General features: G+C 45.1%; 2 protein-coding genes across 2 annotated transcripts; both read left to right on the top strand.

The window, feature by feature from the left end:
* Positions 1 to 5,313: 5,313 nt before the first annotated feature.
* LOC117186398 (G2/mitotic-specific cyclin-B-like) lies at positions 5,314 to 6,666 on the top strand. Its single transcript, XM_033387139.1, has one exon. The coding sequence runs from the start codon at positions 5,461 to 5,463 to the stop codon at positions 6,490 to 6,492; it is 1,032 nt and encodes a 343-aa protein (XP_033243030.1). The 5' UTR covers positions 5,314 to 5,460; the 3' UTR covers positions 6,493 to 6,666.
* A 6,627-nt stretch (positions 6,667 to 13,293) lies between these two features.
* Positions 13,294 to 14,365, top strand: LOC108165268 (ADP-ribosylation factor-like protein 3). The gene is made up of 3 exons (XM_017301303.2): positions 13,294 to 14,011; positions 14,078 to 14,164; positions 14,240 to 14,365. Exons 1-3 carry the CDS (start codon positions 13,370 to 13,372, stop codon positions 14,363 to 14,365), a joined length of 855 nt encoding a protein of 284 aa, XP_017156792.1. The 5' UTR covers positions 13,294 to 13,369.
* Positions 14,366 to 21,577: the final 7,212 nt, after the last annotated feature.

The following is a 21,577-nucleotide window of genomic DNA, read 5'->3' as shown; positions in this document are numbered from 1 at the left end:
TGGCTTTTGATGACTTTAAATGAAACTGAGAGTCAGAGACAGACTCTCCTCGAAACTATATGCGAGATGGGAGATGCGGTTGGGGATTGAGTACTAGGGAATGGGTGTGGTTCTAGGTGGGACTTTTAAGGCGTACGTTGGCTTTTGGCTGGGCTGAGAAGTCGTCACACAAAACCGCTTTCATTTCCGCCAAACACAATTGCATCATTAGCGATGCAATCTCCGTTACTTAACGCAACCGCAACATGCCGGAAATGAAATCCTGGGCAAACTGGCGTGCCCGGCGCTAAGCCCGCTAAACTTTTCCACGGTGAACGGCATGACAAGAACGGCAGACAGAGAAAGGGCAGCAGAAAGAGAAAAAAAAAAACGGTCCTGAAATAGAAGGAAATATGACGTCGCCATGTGGCATTCTCAAAGTCGTAGTCAAAGACCAGCTTGAGCGAAGACGGTGACGGTCTCGCTATCGGTGGCGGTGGCGGCAGCGGATACGGAGCCGGGTAGAGAGGATAAAGGAAAACAGCCGGAAAGCAAACGAAATGATGCTGCTGCGCACAAATAATCGAATAAAGCCAACGCAGCGGCCAGAACCTCAGCCAGAGCTGACTCCAAAGCTTACGCGGAAGCCATTCCCATAGCTGGCCGTCCAGTGGAGCGAAGCTGCTCGTAGGATACGAGGATAAACGATTACGCCGTATCGCTTCATTTACCTGGGAATGTGCATAGGTTTGAGCATGGGCATGGGACTGGAGTTGGAGTTGGGGTCTGAAAATTTCTGACTTGAGCTTCAAAAAACGCAGACTCCAAGCCCATCCACGCCATATGCCAGAGTCGATACACCATACGATATTTTTAATAGAACTATGTATTCTTACTAATGCTGCCAGTTTAGCCTTTTTCAGGCTAGATCTAGCATTTTTAAAAGTGGACTGACTAGCTTATAAAATTGGCAAATAGCTTATATGCTATTCAGCTTATATTTGCTTTTAATAAAAATTCTATCTTTTCTAGATTTTTTGTTGAATGAAAAATATTAACTTGTTTTTTATGCATTTTGTGATGGAAACTTTATTCATAAGAGCAATTTGGTTCTGTTAAATTTTAGGCTACCCTATAGTTTTAAATTTCCTGAATGTATTTTCCGTTGTCAAAGTGCTGCGGCACAAAATACCAACGATATTGTGGAAGTTTTGGAAGATAGTAAGGTTACCAACTCCTACAGTATAAAGTCGTACGATAATATGGGTTTGTTCAAAGGGAAAAATACCGACAATACTATTAAGTTTTTGGGCAGAGGTGCTGCCTACATACACACTTCGGCATAAGTATTTTGACAAAAATTATGCACAACATATTCGGTTTTAATTTCTTATTTTCTCAAAGTAGAAACTATATTTATTTACCGTAGATAGGTATTATATTAAGCTATTAACAATATGTAAGAAAAAAATGATAAGTGCGTTTATTGTGAAATGAAAATTAATTATTCCCAAACAGGTGGTGGCATAAGGATTTTGACATTTTATAAAATGTAAAAAAAAGCTAAAAAGAACGGAACGAACTAACATTTTATGATGAATCAGCCAAATATATATCCTCCCTTTGCCTCTTCACCTTTGACAGACGTCTCGGAACTGACTCCACAAAGCTGTGGATATAATCCAACAGAATTTCTATCCAGAGTGATTTCACCTCTCAGATTGTATTGTCACGGTTCCTTGTCAAATTTGGAGTCCGGTTTCTTTTTATATACGACCAGAGATTCTCGATAATGTTTAAGTCTGGGCTCTGAGGCGGCTAGTCCAAAGTATTAACCCTAATGTCCTTCAAGAATTGGGTAACGACTTTAGCTTTATGACACGGGCGTTGTCCTGTTGGAATGTAAAGGACTCCCCAATCAAATTATGTCCAGAGGGGAAAGCCTGATTGTTTAGCACTTCCAAATATTATTCTTTATTTATGCTACCATCAACAGGAACTAAATTTCGCAAGCCATTGTAGGCGACGCGTCCTCAAAACCTTATGGTCCCACCTCCATGGATCGCTCTTTCACATATGGGTGCCACTTTTTTGCGACGTTCTTTTAGGCTTCTTATTGTCCGTTCACTGACATCAAAATTTCCTGTTTCCTTTGAGTCATTGGCAATTGGATCATTGGATCGAGGAGTTTTCAAGACATCCTTCTTAAATTGCCGCAAATTAAAGGCATCTGCCTTGGCAGTTGTCTTTCGTGGTCTGCCACAACGTGTAACGTTATTTGCAGTGTTGGTTTTATAAAATTTGTTTTGATAGCAGATTGTCTGTCGTGAAATATACTATAATCTACTGATATTTTGCACTGAAACACCAGAGTTGAACTTCACTATTATTTAATTTTTAAGAGATTGACTGAATTCCTTTCGGTCACTCATATTTCACAAATTATTGAACGAAAACAATTTCTATCAGCATTTAAAATCTCTAAACTGAGATAATCCGTAACAATGGTTTCGCTTTCTATCAACAGCAGATCAATGCAAATTAATTGAAGTTCTGACAAAATACTTTTGTCCAGCCCAGATCAGCTTTCGAGTGAGAATAAGAAGCATATTAAGATAACGCAAAATGCAACTACGAAGACATTTACTTAGTGGTAAATCAGATAACACGTAGCAATTCGTCTAAATTCAACACTAAACGTTGCGTAGAGTTTGTCAAAATACTTATGCCGACGTCTTTAGATGCAGGGAGACGCAAACCATTTGAGCCACTTGCTCTATGTCTAATCAAACGCTCTCTATCCTATGGGCAAACGTTGATGTGGAGCGGGTGTTCCGTCAAATGAAAATAGATTAAATTAAATGGCGCAACGGCTTGCATATAAAAACGTTAAATACAATCTTAAGTATAGGGTTTGTTTATTTAAGTAACTAATTTTTAATAATAATACATTTGAACCCTGTTTGATATGTTATAGGATTGCGCAGAAATGGAAAATGTGGCCACAACTACGAATTGCCATTAAAATATTTGAATTTATAATGATGATATATGTACTTAGGTTATAGATAGTACATATAACAAAATCACTGGAACCACAAAATTGTATACTTTTAAGGTGTTAATGAGGTTGATTTAAGCTTTTTATACCCGATACTCAAAATGAGTATTGGGGTATATTAGATTTGTGGTAAAAGTGGATGTGTGTAACGTCCAGAAGGAATCGTTTCCGACCCCATAAAGTATATATATTCTTGATCAGCATCAATAGCCGAGTCGATTGAGCCCTGTCTGTCTGTCCGTCTGTCCGTCCGTCCGTCCGTCCGTCCGTCCGTCCGTCCGTCCGTCCGTCCCCTTCAGCGCCTAGTGCTCAAAGACTATAAGAGCTAGAGCAACGATGTTTTGGATCCAGACATCTGTGATATGTCACAGCTACAAAAATATTTCAAAACTTCGCCCCGCCCACTTCCGCCCCCACAAAGGACGAAAATCTGTGGCATCCACATTTTTAAAGATACGATAAAACCAAAAACGCAGAATCGTAGAGGATGACTATATGTTCTAGAGTGTAAAGTCTTAACCAGATCGTATAATTATTATAGCCAGAATCAAGAAAACAATTTCATTCTTTCTCGCTCTGTCTCTCTCTAACACACAGGTTTCATGGTCAGCTTTGCCAATTGCAAAATATGAGTTCAAGGATCTCAGAACCTATAAGATCCAGAGCAACCAAATTTGGTATCCACACTCCTGTGATATCGGACCTTGACCGTTTCGTGTCCAAATTTCGCCACACCCCCTTCCGCCCCCACAAAGGACGAAAATCTGTTGCATCCACAATATTGCACATTCGAGAAAACTAACGAGGGGGAACGTTGTGAGTTGCTGCGTACACCGCAACTCTACAGTTATACCCGATACTAAGTCAGTATGGCTCTCCTGCGGCAGACGCCGCTAATATTGAACCACACGACAAAGAGTGCGTGCGAGAGAGACAGAAAATCAGTCTGAGCGTGACGTCGGGCGCTGCGTGGCCAGGGCAAATTGATTTGTTCCTATTGCCTATAAAAATGATTTGATCTGATCCAGATTCAGCAATCTGATAGATATAGTCATTATCTATGATTCTGCGTTTTTAGTTTTCTCGAATGTGCAATATTGTGGATGCAACAGATTTTCGTTCTTTGTGTTGGCGGAAGGGGGTGGGGCGAAATTCTGAGATATACGTTTTATAGTGAGATCTAACAGAAGTGCGGATACCAAATTTGGTTACTCTAGCTTTGAAATATTTTTGTAGCAGTGACATATCACAGAAGTCTGGATCCAAAACATCGTTGCTCTAGATCTTATAGTCTTTGAGCACTAGGCGCTGAAGGGGACGGACGGACGGACGGACGGACGGACGGACGGACGGACGGACGGACGGACAGACGGACAGACAGACAGGGCTCAATCGACTCGGCTATTGATGCTGATCAAGAATATATATACTTTATGGGGTCGGAAACGATTCCTTCTGGACGTTACACACATCCACTTTTACCACAAAATCTAATATACCCCAATACTCATTTTGAGTATCGGGTATAAAAACCGTGGTAGAACTGGAAGTTAATATTTTGTTTGATGCAATTGCAAATAAATCGTGCACCAGTTAGAAAGTGGCGTGTAGCAATTAAAACAAAATGAGTGTGTCTCTGCAAATTGAAAAATTGGGGGAAGACAATTACGATGTGTGGTCTATGTCCATGCGTAGTGTATTGATCACAACGGATTTGTGGACATATGTAAGTGGTAAAACCGAAAGGCCACAGGAGGAAGCAGCAGGAACACAGGAACACTTGGCACAGTGGGACAAGGCTGATCAAAAGGCGTTGGCATGTATTATATTAAATGTAAAAGCAACGCAGTTGATGCACATAAAGTCGTGCACAACGTCGAAGCAGGCGTGGCAAAAATTACGCGATGTACATGTGTCAGTGGGACCAGTGCGAAAGGTACAGTTATACCAAAAACTTTTGCGGCAAAATATGCAAAACGGTGATAACGTGGTACAATATGTAAATTCTTTCGTGGAAATTACTGAAAAGTTAGCCGAGCTAAATATCGACATTCAAGACGAGCTTAAAGTAATAATGTTGTTGTCGAGCTTGCCCAGCGGTTGGGAAAATTTCGTCGTGGCGATAGAAACACGCGACAGTCTGCCGCCGTTCGAAACGGTAAAAGTAAAAATACTTGAAGAAGGAGCACGTAAAGACGAAAGAGACGATCGTGAGCTTGCTGTACAGGCAGTGTACGCACACACACAGACTCAAAGAAACGGTGCGAGTTCGAAGAATTACGGCGCCAGTCGAAAAGACAGCAAACGAGACGGCCAGAAATCCAACGAGCATCGCGAGTTTCGAGGAAAATGCTACAAATGTAAACAAAGCGTCGTTTCGTGTGTGTTAATTGTACATTTTTTTGGAAAATCTATTCGAAATGTATTGCGGGGCTGACGATCACGCCTCGAATAATATGGACGAGGTCCAGCTGGATAGACCGACAGTGCCCTCGAATGAGGCAGCCCCGAAACGTGCTTTTCTGGGCGCTCTACAGAACTGCGGGGACATCGTGAAGCCATCGACAATCATTCGGCCCGCCATCAAAGACATCGACGCCAAGGACGGGGGGCGCCTCGTGCTCGTCTCGGAGTATGCCAACGAAATCCACGACCATCTGTACAAGCTGGAGGCCGAGCAGCCGATCCGCAACAACCACCTGGCCGGCCATAGCGAAATCGACCACAAGATGCGTGCCATTCTGATCGACTCGATCAACCAGATGCATTGGGGGTTCCAGTTTAAGGCCGAAACCTTCCAGCTGACCGTGGCCATCATCGATCGCTATCTGCAGGCGGTCCAGAACACGGAGCGCGACAACCTGCAGCTGGTGGGCGTGACGGCCCTCATCATTGCCGCCAAATACGAGGAGACGGTCCAGAAAAACATTAACCACTTTGTCTCCATCACCGATGAAACCTACTCGGCCAGTGAGATCCGCGCGATGGAGCTGCAGATCCTCCGGGCCATCGATTACAATTTGTCGCGTCCGCTGCCGATTAATTTCCTGCGGCGCTTCACGAAGGCCGCTGGGGCCCAACGTGAGCACCACATCATGTCCAAGTATTTTGTGGAATTGGCTTCACTTGACTACGATTTGGCCAGTCGCAAGCCATCAGAGATTGCTGCTGCTGCTCTGTTCCTGTCGCTGCACTTGCTCAATGGCAACCACCTCGCCGGCACTGGCTTCAACGACCAGCTCTGGACACCGACTCTGGCTCACTACTCCCGCTACACGGCCGCCCACCTGCGGCCCATCACGCGGCAGATCGCCAAGTTGGCGCGCGAGGCACCGCAGGCGGAGCTGCAGGCCCTCCACAAAAAACACCAAGGCTTGCAGTTCTTTGAGATCGCAAACAGGCCCGAGCTGAGCGGCCCCCTGATTAACTCCATTGTGGGCCAAAACAACTAATTTTGTGACTCCCCAAATGTTTAAATTTTGATTTTTTCTTAGTTTTAATTTCAAATTTTTGACGTTATGATTGTTACTTGTTTTATATTTTGTATTCGAGTTTAAGTTTTTTTGGAACTGGTTCATTCGTTCAATGCTTTAAGATCAAATATATTATAACATCAAAATATAGAATTGCGAAACGTGTTGTATGTGCCGGATTTAAAAATGCATTTTTTGTCGGTAAGCAAAGCAGCCGAGTTCGGGAATGTCACTACATTCGGAAATTCAGAAGCTTTAGTGCGAAATAAACATGGACATATAATGTTGCGAGCGGTACAAGAAAACAATTTATACGTGTATGGAGTGGAAAAAACCACTGATGCAGTGCATTTGATATCCGATATATCTCTTGCAAAAAAATGGCATAGCCGCTACGAGCATTTAAATTTTCAAAATTTAAAGAATCTTTGTGAGAAAGAACGTGTAATCGGGATGAAAATTAAAAACGTATCCGTAAACACAAATTGCGACACATGCAATAAGGCTAAAATATGTGCATTGCCGTTCCCACAAAAGGCAGAACGTGTTACGAAAAGTGTTCTGTAATTGATCCATACCGACGTATGCGGACCTATGAATGTTTAATCTCTGGCTGGAAACCGTTATTTTGTTACATTTATAGACGATTACTCGCGAAAAATTCACGTATATTTTATGCGCGCCAAAAATGAAGTTTTTGAGAAATTTAAAATGTATAAAAGTTATGTTGAGTGCCAAACCGAAAAAACAATCAAAGCCTTGCGAAGCGATAACGGTACTGAGTACATAAACAATGAATTTACAAATTTTTTAAATGCGTGCGGAATAAAAAGAGAACTAACGGTGCCTTACACACCTCAGCAAAACGGCGTTGCTGAGCGCGCAAATCGTACAATCGTTGAAATGGCTAGGAGTATGTTAATTCATGCAAATTTAAAAGAATTTTTGTGGGCTGAAGCCGTTCAAACTGCAGTATATTTGAGAAATAGATGTCCGACCAGAGCGTTAAATGGATGCACCCCCTTCGAGGCTTGGAACAAGCGCAAGCCGTCGGTAAACCATCTGAAAATATTTGGTTCACGCGCATTTGCACTGGAAAAAACCAAAAAAGGCAAATTCGTTGCAAAAGGAAAGGAGTACATTTTTGTTGGCTACTCTTTTGCAGCAAAAGCATATCGATTATATGACCAAGAAAAGCGAATGATAGTGGAACGCCGAGACGTCAAAATTGTGGAGGGTGAGTTCGTCAAGGAAGTAAATGATATTTACGAAAATAGAGATCAGACTGAGGATCTTGCAAAAATCATCATACGCTTTGAGTCAAACGAAGAACCTGTGCAGGTACAAACTGTTGTTGAGCCCGAAGACGAAACGATTAGCAACATTGACAACAGCGATGATGATGAGGAGGAGTACTTCGTAAGTGCAAGCGATCCAGAACAGAGCCGCAGCTCAGATGAAGAAGACATCCCACAAATACGTGGCCCAGGAAGGCCAAAAATCATTCGTACTGGTCAACCTGGCAGACCAAAGAAGCAGTACAATGTCCTCAACAATCTTAGCTGCTCCGATGACATTGAGACTCCACGGACCGTTGCAGAGGCGTTGCAAAGCCACGATGCAGAAGAATGGAAAAAATCTATGCGAAAGGAATTCGATGCACTCGTGTCAAATAATACATGGACTCCTGTCAATCTTCCGCCCGGAAAAAAGGCTATAGGTTCAAAATGGGTTTTCAGAATCAAACGCAACCAAAACGGGGACATTGAAAGGTTTAAGTCGAGACTTGTGGCACAAGGATGTGGCCAGCAGTTTGGCGTTAACTACTGGGAGACATATTCTCCAGTGATACGTTATGAGACAATCCGAATGTTATTTGCGATTGCTGCAGAAAAGCAGTTACACATGCATCAGGTGGATATCTCTAACGCGTATCTCAACGGTAAACTCCAAGAAGTCGTCTATATGAAGCAACCCGTAGGCTTTATAGATGAGCAGAACCCCCACAAGGTACTCAAACTTCAAAAGGCTATCTATGGGCTGAAGCAGTCTGGACGTGTCTGGAATGACACATTGAACGAGGTGCTGGTTAACATGGGCTTTAAAAAAAGTCAACACGAGCCATGTCTATACGTCAAACAGCATCAACAAGGCTTCAGTTATATAGCAGTTTACGTCGACGACCTGATAATCATCTGTCCAAAAGAGATGGACGTCAGCGCGATCAAGCAAAATATCGCATCCGTATTTGAGATGAAAGATGGAGGTCAGCTCAACTTTTTCCTAGGCATGGAAATTCATCGAGAAGGCAAACAAGGCGCCCTCAAGTTATGCCAGAAGAGGTATATTGAAAGCGTTTTGAATACTTTCGGTATGCAGGATTGCCGTCCAGTCGCAACACCACTTGACCCCGGTTTTCACGTTGGTTGTAAAGATGAAGAATGTGTAAAGGTAAATAAGACATATTATCAATCACTTATTGGTTCGCTCATGTACTTAGCAGTTTTGAGCCGGCCCGACATTCTTCATGCTGTGAGCAAACTATCACAGCGAAACCAAGACCCTCATGTGGAGCACGAAACTGCAGCTAAGCATGTGTTGCGCTATTTACGAGGCACAATGAATATGAGCATCATCTACCAAAAGTCTGGAGAGCCAGTAAAAGGGTTCGCCGATGCTGATTGGGCAAATGACAAGCTGGACCGAAAATCATATTCCGGATACGTTTTCTTCCTAGCTGGTAGTGCGTTTTCGTGGACATCAGCCAAGCAGAGCGTCGTCGCCATGAGCAGCACCGAAGCAGAGTATGTGGCGCTATCAACAGCCGCTAGAGAAGCAGTATATCTACAAGGTCTGTTGCAAGAGATTGGATACTCAAATCAAGGGCCAATGACTATCTATGGTGACAACCTCAGTGCGCATCATATTGCGAAAAATCCTATTCACCATAAACGCACAAAGCATATAGATTTAAAATATCATTTTGTTAGAGACAAAGTAGAAAGTAAAGAGATAAAACTTGAATATGTATCCACACAGAAAAACGTTGCCGATGTATTAACCAAAAGTTTATGTAAGCAAAAGCATTATAGATTTGTAAAATCGCTTGGATTAATTGATTAATACATTGTAATCACAAAATATTATGCTTAAGCAAAAGTGTTGAAATTTGAAGTGTAACCATAATATGATCTGTCTGGCAACGCTAATTAACATAATGTACATGAACAGCGAGAGCCTCTGTTATCTCTCGTCTCTCCTATTCGTATGTAAGTACATATGTACACATGTCATCTCTTCAGTTCTGAATAAACCACTTATGAGCACAGACGCGTCGTTCTCTATTTAATACATGACAAAAGGCGCAATACACAATAATAATGACCATATCTATCAGATTGCTGAATCTGGATCAGATCAGATCATTTTTATAGCCAATAGAAACAAATCAATTTGCAGTGGCTACGCAGCGCCCGACGTCACGCTCAGACTGATTTTCTGTCTCTCTCGCACGCACTCTTTGTCGTGTCGTTTAATATTAGCGGCGTCTGCCGGAGGAGAGCCATACTGACTTAGTATCGGGTATAACCGTAGAGTTGCGGTGTCCGCAGCAACTCACAACGTTCCCCCTCGTTTTGTTTAAATCTAGCTTGTATTTACTCTGAAAACCTGGCAGCACTGATTCTTTCTATGGTGACTCAAAAGTCACAAATAATTAAAGCTGTGCTCCTTTCCTGTAGTGTTGTACTGCTACGCTGCCGCTGATATGCGGAGTTCCCGACGGCGGTGGTCAGCTTGCCCTGCTCCATGTGCTGCTGTTCTACAGCGCGGCGACTCACGGATCGGCTGGACAATCTGTAGGATCCAGGAACGTTGCGGAGCAGGGAGCAGGGCCTTATCTATGCCTTATTTGCTCGGCAGCTGGCAAGAAGAAGTTCACGACCACCATGTACGATGGGGTCCTACGGCTCCCGATGCTAGCGGAAAGTGGTCGAAACAGCCAGAATGCGGTCCAGTGGGACCACGATTCAATCGCAGAGGTCAATAAATTACCTGGGAGCCCATGCAGGACAGCAAATGGAGGTATGCACCAAAGGTGTGCTGAAGGACGCCGCAAGGAGAGTGTAGAAAGATGACAGACCCGCTGCAACAACTTATCCCAAGGGACGCTGGACGCACATCCTCATTTTTCATATATCTACCTCAAGCCACTAGGCAGAAGACGATTGCCGAGAGCGCGGCACAGGCACAGTCGAGGGCGTGCATCAATCCCTCTTTGAGTGCCACAGGTTTAACCAAGAGCGACAGACGCTGGAAGCAGCGAAAGGGTCAAGGATCGAGCCGGTCCAGCAATAACTTTGTATTTGTCGAAGTGGTCAATAAAGATTTAAAAAAAAAACACAAAAACCAAATACACATTGAAATCTCATATAAAATCAAATGTATGTATATCCAGACGGTTAATATCTTTAAGACAATATTGGTCAAGCCAAAAGTGCAATGGGTGGTGGCGGATCCAGGCTGTCGATCGACCGATGAATTTTCATCCCGTCAGAGACTACAAGAGCTAGGCAGCCAAATATATATTAACCGAAACTTAAATTCGTCACTTTTCTGAAAAGCGATACAAAAAAGACAGAGAAAAGATGCAGGCGACAGTCATCGGTTCCGACACGATATCCGGCGCATATTATACTTACGTATAATATACTATAGTATATATAATATAATATACGTAAAATATAAAACGTTTCCGCTCGCTTTCTTTATATAAAGTAACATTTTTGGCTATCGATGTTTTGTCACTTTTAGCACGAAAACGCAGTGTTGTTGGAATTTTGGGTATACAAAAAATAGTTAGAAAAAAGGCAAATGAAAAATTGCCCTGTTAATGATGTCAATGCATCAATCAGCTATCTATTTTTTTGCATATCTATTAGTGTTTCGCTTACAAATTTTTCCGTTTTGAAAATAGAAACATATTGCTTTTTGCGAAAACGGGAGCACCTATTTTTGCGTTTTCAAATATTGCGATAGTGACATTTGAGTGGATAGTTCTCTTGTGACCTCGGAACATTTCAGCAGGTTTCTTAGAGATAGTATTGGGCTCTCAAAAGTGTGACATCTTCTTTGGCTTTGACGATTTCAGGGTGCACTACAAAAATCATGCAAAAAATCAGCATTCTTTGTCTCGAAAAAACTTTGATATAAATACATATATATGTAGGTACATAAATGTGCTGTGCTTTTTCCTTTTTTTATTTTCAATGTTAAAAGTGCCATAAATGATCATCTAAGAATTTGGTGCAGTCTATGGAATTAAATTAGATCCGATGACAAATAACTTTTACACTATCTCAAGCAGTTAGAAATCGTTTCCTGGCTAGTAAGCATGTGGCTCCTCTCCTCTCCTCCTCTCGCCGGCAATCAAGTGCCGAACGAGGTATTGCTCCTGTTGCTCTTTCTAACTCACCTTCCGTGGCCAACTCCTTGCCCAGTTGAACACCTGAGGTGTGCTCCAGCCTAAGTCCGTGTTGTCACATTTCGCACCGCTTTGTTCCGCATTAATGCGTCTGCCAAAAGAGACGACGACGACGAAGTCATGCAAAACTAATGTCAGGTGTTGGCCATAGACCAAGCAACTTGGTATTCATATAGGTAGGATACAAATCCGGAGGAGGCGCTGAAGCAGGAGGCGCAGCAGCAGCGGCAAAAAAGGATTGCTGGCGACTGCCTCTAGGCTACAGACGAGTTGGGGCCTGTACTAGTACTCTCACTCTCCACACTCGCACCGAAAGTTCGGCGAACGTTTAACTTGCTTACTTTTCAATTTGTTGGCGGCAGCGACACAAAGATGCGGCAGATGGGGCAGGAAGCGGGCCACATGTGTTTACCCGTTACTGTTATGGGCAGAGCACATCATAATGCAATGGAATAACACACAAGAGGCTTCCATTCAGGGCTTAGGCCTGGGCAAATACGGCCAGAGAGCGATTAGCGCAAATGTATGAAGAGCTTTGGCTCTGCTCCCCAGCAGAGCATAGAAGCCACAAAGCCGCAACGACCACTGCAACAGCCAATGCTTTTGCTACTTCTACTGCCACTGCCTCATCAAATATGCATTATGTGTGTGCACTGGAGCTGGCAACGACGGGCTGTGTCCTGGCATTTGGGATGCAGGGGCAATCAGGAAATTAAACCGAATCAATAATTGCAAAGCCTGTTGGAGGTCTGCAAGGAATTATGAGCCCTAATTGAAATATACTCGTACAAATTTTATATGGGGAACATCATGGGTCCCAACTTTAAAGGTCCCAACTTTAAAAGTCCCAACTACACTGTATCGGATAAACATAGATACTGGGATATGCGATATACCACTATTTCAGAATTGGGACAAAAACGCCATCTGGCGTCTATCACTCGAGAGAGAAAGCTCTCACTTCGAACTGTTACGCTGCCTAACAGGGGGATTCTCGAAAGGCTACCAGCGAAAGAAACAGGGAGGGTAACATGGATTCCAGTTAACAGAGAAGCACCACCATTCGAACAATCGAATGAAGAAAAGTTAGCGGGTAGGGAATCGCTTGTCTGCGAGTCGCTTACGTTTCCATCCCATCCCTTGTCGTCGGCGTCTCCATGGCAAAGAGCAGTGGAACACTGACCAAAACACTGCATTTGCTTGCGTTGCCCATGACGACTCCGTGGCACAATCAGCTGGCCGCCGCCTGTGGCATGTAAACAAACAGAAACTGAAATCCGCATTAATTAACGGAAACTCGGAGCAAAAGTTTATTTGAAACAGTAAAAATAATCAAACAAATCAGAGCTGGTGGTCGGTATGGCCATGTCCTAGATGGGTGTGCTATGCGCCAAGCTGTGCCGCTACTTTTGCTCCTCCTGCTGCTGTTTTAGGGCCTTGCCACCGCCTGAGGAATTCCAGGTGCTGCTTCTGGGGCCCGCTGGCAGTGGAAAGACGGAGCTGGGCCACCGGGTGAGCGGTCGAGAGCGCGGCGGTGACGATCTGGATCCCACCAACGGAGTGCGATGCTACCGCATGGAGTCGGCGGCTTTACAGCGCGAGGAGATCGCTGTGGATCTGCAGCTCACCGAGGTCGGTGGCAATGCGGAAATGCAGCGCCTCTGGAAGCACTACTACGCTGCCAGTCATGCACTGATCTACTGCTTCGATCTTGGCTCGGGCATGGAGGAGCTGGAGGACACGTTCGCGCTGCTGCGCAAGTGCCTTCAGGGCACGGCTCTGGACGGAAAGCCTGTGCTGCTGGTGGCCAAGCGACACCGCGACGGAGTGCAACTGTACGACGTGGAGCACTCCTTTGGCCTGGACCAGCTGGCTCGCTCCTGCGGCTGCCCCCTTCACATCTGCCACATGGACGACGCCAGGGATCTGGGACACGGCATTGTTTGGCTGTGCCGCCAGCTAGTGGCACGGCGTCCCATGCTCGAGCAGCGCGTCCGCTACGACGTCAACATGCAGGTTATATTCGACTACAAGCCCACACACGTCATCTTTCTCACCTCAACTTGGTTTTCCCTCCAGCAGGTCTGGCACCGACGCAAGAAGACACTCCTCTCCAGCAGCAAGATGGCGCAAGTGCATCGCGGCCGATTCCGTCGCCCAAACAGAAAGGTAGCCATCCTTCGAAAGGATTTCTCAGGCTTATTGATGAGTATACCTATTAACATATATCCTTGCACTCGACAGCTCTGGCCTCTGGCAGTCGATAGTGTTAATCAGACAACGGTGCGTCCCAGTACGGCGCCGCCGACAATTTTCTTAGTTCGCTTGCGACAAGAGGCAGCGCCAAATCCGGAGCAAGCAGCGTCTTAGCTTTCTGTCACGTGTCCGCGTCCGACGTGCCAAAAGCATTTTGTTACCAGAGGCCTTACGTTTCCTTTATAGGATTTAAGCAGTATTTTATGGTTAAGGTTTGAGTAAAGATTTTATGGTTTTTTCTGCGGGTAATTTCACGCTTTATCCCATTTTAAAGTCGGTTATCTCTCCGGTTATCGCAAAAAGAGGCAAATTGACTGTCCACTCGCAATATTTCATAGTCCAGTTTTCGCAAATTGTGATTTCTAAAATGATACACAAATTTTAATGTGCGAAAAACAAACTATAAACATGTTTGCTGATGCTTAAGTTTATAATATTGTCAATTTTTTTTCATACAACTTTATGTATTTAATAAAAATAACCAAAAACGCAGAATAATTGACAATGACCGTTTCTAGCAGATTGCCGAATTTGGATCAGATCGGACCACTATTATAGCCATAATGAACTTATCAAATTACAGTGGCTACGCAACGCCATTTCACGCGCTTACTCATTCTGTCTCTCTCTCTCCCTCTCTCTCTTTCTCTCCCGGACACTTTTCCTCGTGCATGTGTGGCTCCTGGAAGAGGGGAGCGCAGTACAAGACAGATGTAGCGAAATGGAAAAAATGTAAACAGATAAAATATTTTGAAATGCTAATCAACTAGTGGTCATGGTTCCTAGCTTTCTCTCTATGTTTCTTCCTTTTTCATCATGACAAAAGTTAAGAGAAGTCGTGGAGAGATAACCCGTCCCCGAAAAAAAACAACAGATTCGTCACTTTTGCAATCAGCAATACCTAAAGACAGAGAGACGATTCCGATATTTACAAAATATATTTTACCAGTTACATTTATCATAGGCTCACATACTCGTACATAGTAGAGCCGCGGCCCTTGCCGGCGCACAAGGCTTCCGCTCGATCTGCATATGATTGTGGATGCAGATTGGGCATAGAGCGTACTATTCGTCGTTATCCACTGCATTTCAATAGAAGAGAGTGGGACCAGCAATGGAAACTGTGTGGAAAAATCATGCATAGTAAGAGGTTTATAATGCTCTACTATGTTATTGTTATCCACTTGGAGGCATCGCAACCACAGGGAAGCGTTATTCACGGAACAAAAATGAATCAATCGATTCGGTTAGTGAAAGCATTTCGTATTTCACACAATTTATGATAATCCTTGTCCGTTTGAAGGCTCTAATTAACAATCTTAGCTTAACAAATTAGTCGCCGCCCTATCGTCTATACATTATATGGCGTTTCAAACTACATGTATTTAAAGAACCATGCGCCGCATTGATGCGGCCAGACAGCAGAGAAGACTGCTATGCAAAGTCGGTTTCAGTCATCCGGTTTGTCCAGATCTAGTGGGGTCTGTCAATGGGTGTGGGTGTGCCTGGGCCCCGTCACCCAGGCGATGATGTATTGCCGAACACCAATAACCAAACCCATACGAAGAAGCATCCTATAGACACAAAATGACACACACGACGCGTCGGCAGGAGAGGGCAGAATCAAACAATTACTACTACACCGACAGAGATTTCACCCACACCCGCTGATGGGTGACATTGATGATTGCGGCTCGTCCTTGTCGACGTCGTCGTAGTCGTCGTAGTCGTTGTCTGGAGACGCTCGAACGTGTGCTCATAATAATCCCTCGATATATAACCCAACGCCGGTGCGCTGCACCCGACTCCCAGACAAACATGTCGCCGTGTGTTGTAGCGAAAAGTGTAAAATAAGCATCAATCATCGCTTATTCGCGTTGTCATCAATCACACACAAACACGGGTGCAGGAGAAAAGGGGATATGCTGCGGTGACAAGGGGAACAAGACGAACAACAGGAACAGGAACTGCAGGAACAGGAGCAACGTCAACGTCCCACCGGGAGCACCCACCCACATGGGGTGGTGGTTAGTTTTTGTCAACACACGAGAGGCATATTTACAAAATCGCCAACGCCAATGCCAACCCCTCTGGTGCGGTCACTCCTTTTGCGGCATTCCTAATCAGTTCTGCGAGGAGAGTTATTAAATCATCTGTTTGTACGATCCGGCCCACCCGTCATCCGCCGCCATCAGCCGCCATCAGCCGCTGTCACATGTCTGTCAACAGTCAAGGGCTCAGAAATGTGTAACCAAATACGAGTGTGTGTGCCGCCGGGTCAGCAGCGACTCATCAATATCGATAACCCGTTCCACAACCCTCGTCATCCGCCGTGGTAATGTTAATGGTGGTGCGGCAGTGCGCCAAGGCGGAAAATAAAGATTTAATCGGCATTTTTTTTTTTTACGTTTTTAAGACTTTTTTACGATTATGCGATTATGGATATGCACATTCCTGTGAGGACGGGAAGAACGATGTGTAGGACCGGTGAGAAAAGCCTGGAGAGGATTGCCCAAAGTGTAAATTAATCTTCAAAAATTTCTAGAAACTTGTTCATAAGTTTGGTATCTTTACAGGAGGATTGGTCGGGCCCCAGCAATTGCCTTGGCCCAAAAAATCAAGTTTCAATTTCAATTTAGGCCACAATCGTGTTATGCCTGGACCCAATGTTTCTCGTACTCGTACGAAGCTCTCCAGTAAGGATTGCCTCTCTTTCTCTCTGTGAACATAATCAAATAAAGTCACGCCGCTTTAGTATTTGCGGTTTACACGTGAGGATAGAAATGGAGCACCGCCCGAGCCAGATGGAGGGAGATCGGGAGGGCGAAAGCCAGGCGATTTGGTCAAGTGGTGGACCGCTAAAAGGGTAACCCGATACGCTCATTGTATGCAAGAGTGTGGGGCGGGCAAGGGCGTTGGATGCCAAACAAACTTGCTGAAAAAAGGCTGCAGGACTTGTGCACGAAATTATTTTTCAGGGCTACTAGATAAAGGACGAAGGATGGCACCAGCAGTTGCAGTAGAGTTGACGACGGAGACGTCGCTCTTTTTAATCCAACATGATATCGTCCACAAAATGCAAAGCGGTCGAGGTTGCTCCTGCTGCCGCCGCTGCTACCCATGGATCCTTTCCAAGCTCAGGCACACAAAACAGAGACGGAGGCCGGAGCGGACGGAGCGGGCACAGACACAGTGCTCCCACAGAGGCAGAGAGAAAACTGAAAAAATCTGAAAGCGGATTAAATGTATTCGTGAGAATTCTTCAACGATTTCACACCTGTGCAACAGCTAGCCATGGACCTGGACATGGACCTCAATCACATCAACCTCGCGTCACATCCCCTCCTCCCAATCTCATTCCCATGCCACATCCCAGAGAAATGCGTCCATCCGTCCGTCCGGCATAAAATGCCAATTAGAATTTCAAGTTCGCAGTCCGATGTTCCGTGTGTCCCGACGACGCCTTAAGCGCCCGCCCTATTCCGCCCGTCGTCGTCCTCGTTCTCCCTGATCGACTTTTCGCAACGCAAATTGTTTATCGCCCCCAGGGCTCTTTATTAACTTTACGGCCGGTGGGGCCAGTGAGAACTGACCTCTGCCACTCCTCGTCCTCCGCTGACCGTTCCGCCTGCGGCTCAGCTCTCCCCTTCAGGTCGATTGTGCTGCCTCTTTAACTTTCAATTTCCATGCGCTTCGATTTGGTCAGCTTGGTCCTCAGTTCCATCTACTGCTCCTGCTCCCTTGCTCCTGCCAAAGCACCAACTCCAGCTTATGCAGCTCCTCCTCCGGCTCCCCTTTATTTCTGTTCGTTTCTGTTCATCCTCGTTTTTTTTTTTTTTTTTTTGGTCAACGCGTAACGCGGAAATGCACTCAAAATATTAAATGCTTCAGTAGTTTGCAATTATTGCGAGACGAGCTGCCTTGTGCTTAATTCATAATACGAATCGAGCCCAAAGAGGAGGATTTTGGCTTCGGTTTCCGGCCGTCCCGGACAGGCCTCCTGGTTCACAGGCAGTGTGGGGTTACACACTCGATGTTCAAGAGGAAGAGGCGCAGTCACTCTCCCACCTGACCAGCACGGCAGGAGGCAGGGGCCAGGGGCCAGGGGGCAGGGAGCCGGGCGCAGGGCGAACTGTGAGAGGCCAACGAACTTCAGAGTGATTCATTCCATTCATGCCACTTAATGATAGTGGAATCGGAATAGTAATTTAAGTTTTATTGATTTAATTTTTGTATTCTGGGGAGAAAGATTATTGGAAAGACAGAAAAGGCGGGAATTCGTCTTACAAATAACGACTTCTCATTGGCAGACACGAAACATCAGATGAATCATTCTGATACACATGATTTCTACAGATGTTTTATTTCTTTCAGAAAATCTTCGAACTCAGGGCAAAGGTGAACGGCCATCCACTGCTCCAGGACTATTGAGTGCTGCATAAAATCTGTATTTCCATTTGTTCGCCACAAACTTATGCTGAATCGTACTTAATCATGGGAATGAAACCCAAATATGGATACTTTTTTGTGCCATATGCCAAAACTGAACGTCTACACAAAATTAACGCATAAAATTGGCCCCATGGAGTGTGGATGTCGATGTCGTCGAGATGGATTCGTAACATATATGTGAAGGAGTGTGAAGGAGGCGGTAGGAATATTTCCGAGTGTGTGTACAACATGGCAAGCCATAAATATAAATTCTCAGGCGCTTTACGAGCCTGCAGCCGAAATAAGGAGAAAAGGATTACATGCCACAATGAGCAACAGAGGAGGAGCGACAAAGGCGACGGAGGCGACGGAGGCGACGGAGGCGACTGAGGCGATGGCAGCAGGAGCAGCAACAACACCCACAACTAAAGTCTTCGATAAAGCAAAGTCTATGAGATTTACGAGCAGATTTCAAGAGTTACAAATACATACATGAATTTGGCCTAGGCAAAAGCAGGAGGAGAGGAAAGAGTGTTGGGATGCTGAAGGAAGCAGGGAAGAGGCAGGAGACGGAGACGGAGATACAAGGATAGGCACACGCATAGCCGCAGGACACGGATTTTATGTTGCGGACGACGGCGTCAAGTTGCCAAGAGCAAAACTTTCAATTGCATTTTGGCCAAGTTTCTTTTAGCTTATCTTTATTATCGCTGCTGTTATTATCCAGGCCCTGGCCCTGGTCCTGGCCCTGGTCCTGCCACAGGCGGACCCACAATCCTGGGTCTCTGTCAGGCTCATAAAGTATGTCATGTGTCATAAATGACAGATTCTTAGGCATACTTCATTGATCCTTTTGGCCGCTCCGTTTTTACGATGTTGCTACGCCAGTTATTCCCTGGTAAATTGTTGCAGTATCTACATCGTACACACACACACGCACACACCATACGCCACACACACACACACCACACACATAAATGTGTTTGCTTTCACGGAGAGACGGATGGAATACTCTCACACACTCCGACGGAGATGTGCGTGTTTGAAGTTTGCTTTTGATAAATGAATGGATTTTCAAAGGCGACGTTAATGAAATACGCATACAGGCACAATCCCTAGCCAAGGCAGGGCAAGGCAAGGCAAGGCAAGGCACGGCACGGCACGGCACGGCAAGGATGCTAGACGCTGAGAATGCCACCATCGCCAACGCAACGCCATTGCCATTGCCATCTCCATCGCCTGGCCAGCATGATGTACGTATGCCAGAGAGTGTACGAGTACGAGCACGAGTATGTATGCCTCTATATGTATCCCGCAATCTATCAAACTCACGTGTCCGTCGTGTCTCAATTTACTTTCTTATGTAGTTGATGCTCAACTTGCGGCGCAGGAGGCCAGAGGCGTTACCATTGCCGGCCTGGCGTTTTGATAAAGTCCGCCGTGGCAGATTTATGAAGTCCCAGGGCTTCAGAAGTAGACGGACACGAGCACATGGACCATACGTACGCCCCGGCGTGGACCCTTGATAAACAAATCTGTATAATGAGGATGGGAGTTCCTCTATGAATTTTGCGGGGCAATGCTGGCGATGCTGGCCATAGATCATATCAACAGAGAGCTCTCTGAATAATGGAATGAAACAGATTCACGGAGACCGAGTGAAACTGCCTTAGCAATTGAACAGCTATTCACCTGCCTTTCCCCAGGTGCCGCCAGGTGGCATTGGGAAAACTGTGCCAATAAGAAGCAAAACGGCAAGCGCTGTCAAAGCTAAAGCCAAAAACAAACGCATTAAAAGCAACTTAATAATTCAGATCAAAATCACCAACCAGCGCTGGTGACATGTTGACAAACGATGCCGCCGACACCGTCACCGACACCGCCACCGATATCGACACCAGCATCAAACCGAAACCCCAACCCAAACCCAATCCAATGGCCAAAGGCATCGAAAACGAGGACGCGGACGAGGACGACGACAAGAGATTTACATTTTCAAAATCGAATGGCGGAATAAGCCACCGCGAAGCAAAAGACACGCAAACACAGCCATAATGAAATCCACAATAAACGAGATAAACGAACAGGGAAAGGGACGAACCATACGTGGAAGTCATGGCGAATGTCGAGTGCCCTATCAGACAACCATCTGAGAACAGATGGAATATGAAATGATCTTTCTTCCCAACATCCACACATATGGATATGTATGACTGCCCTGATGTGCAGCCTAATATACCCAATTCTTAGAGCAACAGAGCAACAGCATCGTATTGCTCGGCGATGGCTAAAATATTTATATATATTTCAGCTTGGTCGCTTTATAGAATTTCTTTTCTGCCACACGACACGGAGCCGCCAAAACCCTTAATCCCCAATCCCCCGTGATTCGGTGCCACTATGCCACCACGCCACGCCACGCCGCCGCCCGCCTACCCGCCGCGTTGACATTGTGTCGATGTCTTCGTTTGCAATCAATGAAAGATTTATGACAATACATACTCATAGATAGCGAGAAGGAGAAGGCCAGCAGCGAGGAACGGGAACGGCAACAGCACAGCCACAGCAGCGGTGGAGGAGCGTATATTGTACTGAGAAATTTGTTCTTTATGACGCATCATTATTTGTATTATGACGCCGCCACTGGTCTGATATTCGAGAGTGATTAGTGTCTAAAAAGACTACAATGGCATTATGCGATGCGAGCAGAGCATACACGCATAATGAGCGACCCATCGCCATGAGGACAATCGATAAGGAAAACAACAGAAACAACAGGTTACCGTTTCCTCCAACTCTGCTCGTTGATCGAAATCGAGAGCTATGTCCCCTCTCTCTCTGTCTTAAACCTTATGGCCAATGGCTTTAGACAGTAGATAGCTCAATTTTAAGAGC

The sequence above is a fragment of the Drosophila miranda genome, chromosome XR (assembly GCF_003369915.1).
Source record: "Drosophila miranda strain MSH22 chromosome XR, D.miranda_PacBio2.1, whole genome shotgun sequence".
NCBI lineage: Eukaryota > Metazoa > Arthropoda > Insecta > Diptera > Drosophilidae > Drosophila > Drosophila miranda.
The sequence above is the reverse complement of the archived record's forward strand: the minus strand, read 5'-3'. Positions and strand labels throughout refer to the sequence as shown.